This window comes from Lygodium microphyllum, chromosome 15, assembly GCF_053477565.2.
Source record: "Lygodium microphyllum isolate KBCC chromosome 15, Lygodium_microphyllum_v1.1.10, whole genome shotgun sequence".
Taxonomy (NCBI): Eukaryota; Viridiplantae; Streptophyta; class Polypodiopsida; order Schizaeales; family Lygodiaceae; genus Lygodium; species Lygodium microphyllum.
This window is the reverse complement of record NC_141149.1, coordinates 152,205,574-152,213,960: the sequence shown is the minus strand read 5'-3', so window position 1 is coordinate 152,213,960 and position 8,387 is coordinate 152,205,574. Positions and strand designations below refer to the sequence as shown.

The 8,387-nt window shown below is 42.6% G+C and overlaps 1 protein-coding gene across 1 annotated transcript; it reads left to right on the top strand.

Annotated features, from left to right (window-relative positions):
• Window positions 1-558: 558 nt before the first annotated feature.
• Window positions 559-6,907, top strand: LOC148025235 (uncharacterized). Its single transcript, XM_087695033.1, has 6 exons — window positions 559-1,584; window positions 2,699-2,777; window positions 4,265-4,427; window positions 4,564-4,692; window positions 4,847-5,247; window positions 5,328-6,907. The coding sequence occupies exons 1-6, from the start codon at window positions 884-886 to the stop codon at window positions 6,636-6,638; spliced, it is 2,784 nt and encodes a 927-aa protein (XP_087551159.1). The 5' UTR covers window positions 559-883; the 3' UTR covers window positions 6,639-6,907.
• The last annotated feature ends 1,480 nt before the right edge of the window (window positions 6,908-8,387 follow it).

Genomic DNA, 8,387 nt, shown 5'->3' with positions numbered 1-8,387 from the left:
ATTTTGTTTAATTTGAGGATTATCAACTTGCATGGGAGTTGAGAAAAGGTGGAGGAAAAAACCCCAATCAAATAGTGAGGAGGGAATTAAACGAGGAAAGTTTTCAAAAATTTGAATGGAGGTGGGCCAACGTATGGGAAGGAGGGAGAGAAAATGCTGCTACGCTAAGTGTATCAGAAACTACAAGCAAGGCATCGTCTACATGGAGGGTATCTCAAAAATTGGTCAAGGGTTCGAATAGAAATAAAAGAAGGGGACATTCATATGCATAGTTTTGTTTGTGGAGTTAAGCGGATTATCCAAATAGACTTAATGTGCGAGATTTACCATTGGATGGGGAAGGATCCAACGGTAAGGAAGGGAATTTGGGAGGTGGGAGATAGATGAGTGAAAAGGGAAAGACAGATGAAAGGATTAAAAGTGTGACGGTATGTATGTATGTATGTATTCGGGCTGTCATCGTATGTGGTATGTGTAATACGGCTGGGGTAGTCGTTGAAAGTAGAAGAGAGAGACAAATCCCTTTCTCTTCTCTCCCTCCTCCTCCCCCTCTCTCTTCCCATTTTCTTTTCTTTGATCTCTTTTAAGTTTTACATCCATTTTCGCCCTCTCCTGTTTCCCTTGTTGTTGTGGGTTTGTGCAGGGTAGCGCAGGATGGGCCTGTTGTAGCCCCCTCTCTGCTTCTCGACCCTCCTGCCGGATTGGGTTCTAGTCTGCTGGAATTGGGTTCGTCTCCCCCTCAAGCGGGGTCTCTCTCTCGAATCTGCAGACGAAACAGAGGCCCCTGCCCCTGCCCCTGCCCCTCCCTCCCTCCCCCTTTGTCTACAAAAAGAAAAATTTGCCTTGGGTTTCCCTCCAAAGGACGCCCTTGGTTTGGCCCATCATGCAGCAGGAGGCCCTGCACAGCCAGATTCCGCCGCAAATGCCTGCCGCTGAAGCCCACATGCATGGCACGGTGCCCCCCTCGCGTGATGTCGGGTTCGTTCCCTTCCACCAGCAGGGCCAGCAATCTTTGCCCAAGAACCCTGAACACTCTCCGGCGACACCACTGCCTGAGCCCTCCTTGTCTTTGCGCCTGGAACAGCCAGATTCGCACCCAGGTGTGCCTCCCTATGGAGAACAATTTCAGCCTGGAGGCATTTTGCAATTGTCTACCTCCCCTGCTGTTGTACGCCCGTCTACCGTAAGGCCATTTGACCTGGAGCAGTCACTACAACACACAGAGAATCCTGAGCATTCGGCATACATGCACCACAGCCATGTGACAGAACATCTCCATACTTACCATGGCCAGGTTGCAGACATTCACCATGGTCACGAGGACCCTGAGCCTGTATACGCCAACCATGATGCCACAGACGCCCTTCAAGGGCAAGAGATGGAGAACCAGCACGTTGAAAACGGCGAAAATTTGGAGCAGGCAGAGAATCTGCAGCTGCAAATCATTCCGGCATCTTTGCACGATCAGAGTGAGGGACGGGAGTACCCACTGCCGCAGGCAACACACCAGGCAGTAATTCATGACAAAGAGCTCTTCATGACCACCTTGGACGACTTTTTGGCTGCTCTTGGAACGAGGCTAACGTGAGTGGTAATTGACACTCTCTGTACTGCACTGTACACAATCAAGATAGCATAGTGCATTTGTTTTTGTCATTTCAGGACAGCATGCATATTATGTTCCATATTGTCAGCAGAGCTTTCCTGAGGTCCATGAATGCAAACAATGGCTTCCATGTCATGCGCAGGAAAGATGATGTATGTAATGTCTCCCAAGTGCACATATGTTTTTGTCATCGTAGGATAGCAGCCCATATTTTCAACAGAGTTTTATGGATATCCATGAATGCAAGCAAGGCTTTGATGTTATCCACAGGAGTGACTGTTTTCTGATGTAATGTCGTCCCCCCCGTCTCATGTAGAGAACTGAGTAAGCGTAGAGAGTTAGTTGAATGTTTTATTTAGTGTTATTTGAAAGTAGAGATATTTGAGGTAAAACATCAGCATGTCAGGAGGGTGTCAATGGTTTGTGATTCACCATTCCTTTATAAGGTGCTTACTCCCATCTTTTTGTAGGGCACTCAATGAGCGTAGAGAGTTAGTTGCATATATTTGAGATTAAACATCAGCATGTAAAGAGAAGATCAATGGTTTGGTGATCCACCATCTACTTTTATGTAGAGCAACATTGGCCATTCTTGTGCTGTGTGCTCTCAAGCCTGTTATCAAAGTCACTTGATTGATTCCTTTTTGACAAGCCTTCTAATTGCATGCTTTGTGCTTCAGCCTTTTTCTAAAGTAAGGAAGAAAAACTGGTAGGATTGGGAACTCCATCTGCCTGAGTTGTTGCTTGAAGCTTTGCCTGCATTAGTTATCTTTTGACAAATGCCTAAACCTTTGTCTTAAAGACATTTGATGCTAACGATCCCCCTTGTAATTATGTGCTGTTTTAATGTGCGATTGAGAGACTTGAAAGGTCTCAGTCCAGTCATATGTGCTCTTATACAAGTCAGCTTGGTCTGTCACATCTTGCATATTTCTTGCAACTTCCACTGTTTGATGCAGCTTCTTTTGCATGGAAAGCTATATAATGAGAAAATTCTTGAAAGCTTGTAGCTGTATTTTGCTCTTTGTGAGGGTTTGAGCTTGCTTACTACTTATTTCTTCTAAGTACTGGCCTTGTACTTGAATCTTGCAGGATCCCGAAGTTGGGGAACAAAGACTTGGATTTACATGCTTTGTATCGAGAAGTAACTGCACTTGGCGGCCTTGAGCAGGTTATTACCCTATACAGGAAACACTGTTTTTTATATCACTTGCTTTGAGGTCTGGGGTTTTGATTTTAGTTTTATTGACAGGATTAAACTGTAACGTGTTGGTTATGTTGTGTAATTAAAGTGTTTACTTGTTTCTGCAATAATGCTAGCCACTCCCAACTTGTGGAACTGACCATATAGGAGTACCTTCTTACTCGTCTCTGAAGTTGTGAGGGTTTGTATTCCCACTTCTTTTAACTGACTGGTGCTACGCAAGGTATTAGTTTTTGTGTGGCCCACACTTAATTATCATATAACTGCCTTGATGCATTTTTGTCAGGTCCTGATGGAGCTTGTATAGGCTGGGTAAAGCATTTAGGCTAGATTTATTGTCAAGGAGAGGAGCATTGTACTAATGCACTTAAAAAATGCTAGTTATTGATGCACTCCGTGCTTTTGGCATTTTTTACGTTTAGGTTCTGTCTACTAAGCTGGTGATTCCTACAGATCATATATTTTAGAGCTTTTCATGTCACTTACACCAGAATGTACTTATAGCAGATGGCACACCAGGGAAAATAAAATAACAAAAAGGAAATTCAGACACAGTTAAAGTAAAGTTTAAACCCATAGAATGAGAGTAAAGGCAACAAATTTGAAGTGCCTTCATGTGGAAGTCCTAGTACTTGAATATGGCTAGCAAGTATTTAACATGGGACTGGGTGCAGATTCATTATGTTCGAATGAGATTGCACATTTGTTGTGTGTCTGTTTCTTACCTCTATTATCTATTGATGATGGGGGACTGCAGCAGAAGGATGTGTTTGTCTTTGGGAGAAATTTGGCTGAATTAATCATTGTTTTTGGCTATAAAGTATGCTAGTGGAAAAGGCTTCTTTTGACTGTAAATCTGGGAATGCTTCGTTTTGGCCAATCTCCAAATTGTTGCCTGAAATGATTCCAATTCAAGTACTAAGTTGGAAATTCCTGGAGGTGGTTCAAATTCTCCTTATGGCTCAAAGTAGCAAACACTGAAAGGAGCTGGACTTTTCTGACTAAACTGAAATGGATCTAACAGACTTGTGTTACTTTTAGCAGAAAGGAAATGGTTTGTGTTTAAATGGATCCAGACTTTTTGAGCACGAAATGCTCTATTATTCTGGAACCCAAGATCCTCAGTGGAAGGTATCTGAGGATGCTTTGAGAAATTGTAGTATTCTTAGATCGCTGGTTGGCTGGCTGGCTCACCAGTGAAAATGCCTTGCTCAAGTTTTTCAACCATCAATACCTTCACCTTGTAATTTTGGTGCTTGACCATGATAATATTATATGGATGTTGGATTTTGCTTTTGACAAGTGCAGACTTGGAATAATCCGCCTCTGTGTTCTTATATATGCTTTGTGTATGCTTCATTGTACTTCTTATTTCCTCCCTGCTTTACCCATGGCTTTAACTGTGTTGTGTATTCACAGTTTATTTGATGTGTTGTTTTATTGGAAATGAACAGGTGATTAGGTACTCTCGGTGGAGGGAGCTAGTTCAAGTTCTAGGTGTCTCACTCCCTTCACTCAGTGCTGCATTTGTGCTTCGCAAGCATTATACCAACCTGCTGTTTCATTATGAACAAGTTTATTTTTGCAGAATTGAAGGACAACTCAAGGGCTTTCCTGGTATAACTATTGGTCCATTCAATGGCATGTGATTTTTTTGCATGCTTTTTGATGTTGTTTGGGGGTGGGGGGGATGTACTTATGCAATGTCTAAGCCTTGACAAATAAGTACACGCAATCACTTATTTTTGTGTAGTTCCACTACCTGCACCTAGTCAAATGGTGCCTGCTATGGATGTTGGGTCTCCATATGAGGTCCCTCCTGAAATTGGAGCAGCTCTAAAGAAGAGAAAACGCAAGATCGATCCTATGCAGGTCTTTGGAGGTGATTTTCGCCCTGGATACAGCCTGAAGGCTGTTTTGTGGATTGCAACTATTATGTTCTTACAAAATAGTTTTATCCCTCTATTTAGTCTTGGCTAGAGTTTTTTCTAGATGTTATAGCATTTTCCTTATCGAAGGCACTTAATGTTATGCAGTTGACCCTGCTGCATCTGTTGGAGCAACTGTGACTGGTGCGATCAATGGAAAGTTTGATGAGGGATACCTTGTTACGGTAGTAGTGGGTGCAGAAAAACTGACGGGTGTTCTCTATCATGTATCTGGGGATGCTAAAGTCAAGCAATTTGCTAGTGTACCTAGCCTGCTGGAGGGTGTTGGATCAGACCTTGATCCTCCAGGTCTTGAGATACAGCTTTTTGGGAGAAAGAAAAGGGAGGTACGGAAAAAAGACCCAAATGCTCCGCGGAGGACCAGAACTGGGTATAATATTTTTTTCAAAGAGCAGCGAGCATTATTGAAACAGCGCTATCCAGAAACTAAAGGGCTTGGCAAGAAGGTTATTGAAATGTGGGGCAGGCTTCCGGAGAGTGAGAAAGCGGTTAGTTTGTGGATGACCTTATCAATTGTTTGGTTGATGTCTGCTTGTTCAATCTACCCATCTTGTTTTTCTCTTTGCAGCTTTATATTGAGCGAGGGAACAAAGAACGAGAAAAATTTAAAAAGGAGCTGGCTGATTATCAAGAAAGAGCAAAACAACAATCACAGAGTTGTGATGGAACTAATCATTCGGGACACCCGGCACCTGTGGAGCATGAACTTGGCAGTTATGATGTCAGCCACGACTATCATGTCTCTCTGGAGGTGGATGGTGATGCTATGGCATTCCAGGGCTCCCAATCACAGATGCCAGAAATCGATCAAGGTTACCATGCCAATGATAGCGGACTTGGGTACCATCTTAATGGTTCGCAAGCACATCCTCATGAATCGGAGACTTCGGGTGGGCATATGGATTCAGAGCAGCCATACAGTATGCATGACGATGAAGGCAATTACCCTAACGAGGCTGAGTCAGAGGAAGAGGGTGATGAGGAAGAAGCTTATGGAGATGAGGAAGAAGAGGCTGCTTATCCTGGCTCTGAACAAGGTTATGATGAACAAGATGGGAGTGAATATCCGGCCTCAGATCAAGCTTATAATGTGCCAGAGGGGATGTATCCCACACATGCAGGCGATACTGAAGTACATGAAACAGAGGTGCATGGTGGTTCTGAGCAGCAATATTATGAGCAAGGTCATGGATATGCATATCGCCCGAGCTTGCCACAGCTACAGGGTCATGAATCTCAGGGATCTGCAGGAATGGCTGCAAATGAGCACGTGGTGTACCAGCAGATGATAGACAATGGGCAAGTTCTCCATCCTCATCTACAGCAAGGCCATCCGGATGTTTCAGGTGCTGGTGTGTCACCACAGCAGCAGTATTATCCTCCTAATAAATTCATGTACGCCCAGGCCAGGCAGGGGCAAACAGCAGAGGCTCTGGGTCTACCTGTCTCTTCAGATCAACCAGCTTATCATAGGCAAGATGAAGTACCCTATTCTGCACACTTGCAGCATCAAAATCAAGCTGTGGGACCTAATCTTCAAAGTAGACAAGTGGCCCCAGAGCAGACATATCAAGACAGGTATCCTTACCCTATTCATATGCCTTATGCACCAATGTACCCTCGCCCACATGCCTATCCGCCGATGCGCTTTCCTCATCATGTTCATCCTTACCCTATGCACCTGGCCGAGTCACAAGCTCTTCAGTTTGGGCACCCTTTTGCACCACAACTTCATCAACCACAGGCCTCAACCCCTGAAATCTCAGGAGCTGCTGCTCCAGCACAGCTTTATCCTGTTCAAGATGGAGGACATGTTGTGTATCATACTCAGGAGGCCAGCCAATCTGTGCCAGTCTATAAGCATGGTTCACAGGGGTAAACAATGTAGGTATATTGATGTCAAATGGCTAATCTTTAGGTTTTCAAGAGCTCATTGATCAGTTTACTCCCCAGCAGATTTACACAGTGTTCTGTATGACCTAGTGTAAATGTGATTTTGCTGTAAATAGGCTCATTACTCATTTTGGTGAATTTGAGATGAGCTTCTGACTGGAACTTGGAAGTTTATGTTTTCAGTGAACTTAAATTTAAAGGGGAGTTTCTGAAAGATTAATCATTATTTTATAATATTAAATCTATGCCCTCCTATCTTGAGGTTGTTCGGCTCTCTGTGTCTCTCTATATCTCTCTCTCTCTCCACTATCTTAATTGCTTCTTTTTTTGGTGAGGACTAGCAGTTTTGAGTCCATTTATGTGCTGAGCAAGTCATTGCTTATGTCATTAGTGATATACTTCATCTCTGAGTTTGATTTTTTAAAAATACAGCTAGTTATTAATCACTGTTCTGTCTGGCACATTCATAGTTACGAAGTAAAATTGTTGGGCGAGTGATTCTCAATTTAACATGGGTGCTTCTCTTTCTAAGTAAACTTTAATTTGAGTGAGATCCTTAATCTAACTTGGCTCAGTTACGAAGTAAAATCTTAATCTAACCTGGTTTACTTATGATCAATATTGTTGGGCAAGTGATTCTTAATATAATATGGGTGCTTGGGTTTTCTAAGCAAACTTTAATTTGAGCAAGATTCTTAATCTCTATATTGGTTTAGTTACAAACTATGTCAGTCTAGTGATTCTCAATTTATTAATATGGGTGCTTGGCTTTCTAATTTGAGTGAGATTCTTAATCTAACTTGGTTGTCACAATTTACTAGTTGCTCTTAAAATCAAGTGTTTAAACTTAGAAAGCTAATCTTGAAGTTGAACAACTGTGGCTTCTTTATGAACATGAAGACCTTGAAATGAATAGCAAATCACAGGCGTCTGCATCTGGTTATGAAAATTTGAGCTTGGAGAACTATTTTCATTAAGTTGATGAATATGCAGGCCTCAAGATGAATAGCAGATTATACCCCATCCACGAGTTGGGTTAGAGATTCATTGGTGCAGTTGAAGGCTTTAGCACAAGTGGCACTGAAGGTTTGAACCTAGAAAGCCAACCTTGAAGCTGAACATGTTTGGGTTGGCACTCAAATTTAATACTAGCAGCATGTAGGTTTGGACATCCGTACCTAAGGTTTGGACTTTGCCAACCTTGAAATGAAACAAGGTTTGCTTGTCCATTAAGTTGATGAATATGCAGACCTCGACAGCAATCATACATTGAGTACTGTATTTTTAAAGCAATTTCTTTCCTCATTTGAAGTAATATTAAGCTTGGTTTTGAGCAGTCTGTTTTCATTTTGCTGCGGAGCGGTCAGGCCTCAAGATGAAAAGCAAATCATAGGCTGTCACAAGCTTCTGCATCTAATTATGAAAACATGAGCTTGCGGAATTGTTATTGGCAATGTCTTTACTCTTAAGCCAAGCGATGATAAAGCTTGGTTTTGAGCAGTTTTGATATTCCTGGTTGATCTGGTTTGTAAAGCATTTCAGAGGGTCTCGATTTTTCTGGCTGCTCTGGTTTGTAAAGCATTTAGTCATTGTTACATGGTGGAAGGGTAACTGCAAATCCTTTATTCAAGTGAATTGTGGCTGCAGGCTCACCACCCTAAATGGCTCTTTTGGCCCTTGTTGGAAGGTGAAGCTATTCAACCATTTGCCTCCGCCGTTTCCATGGAGTTATGAC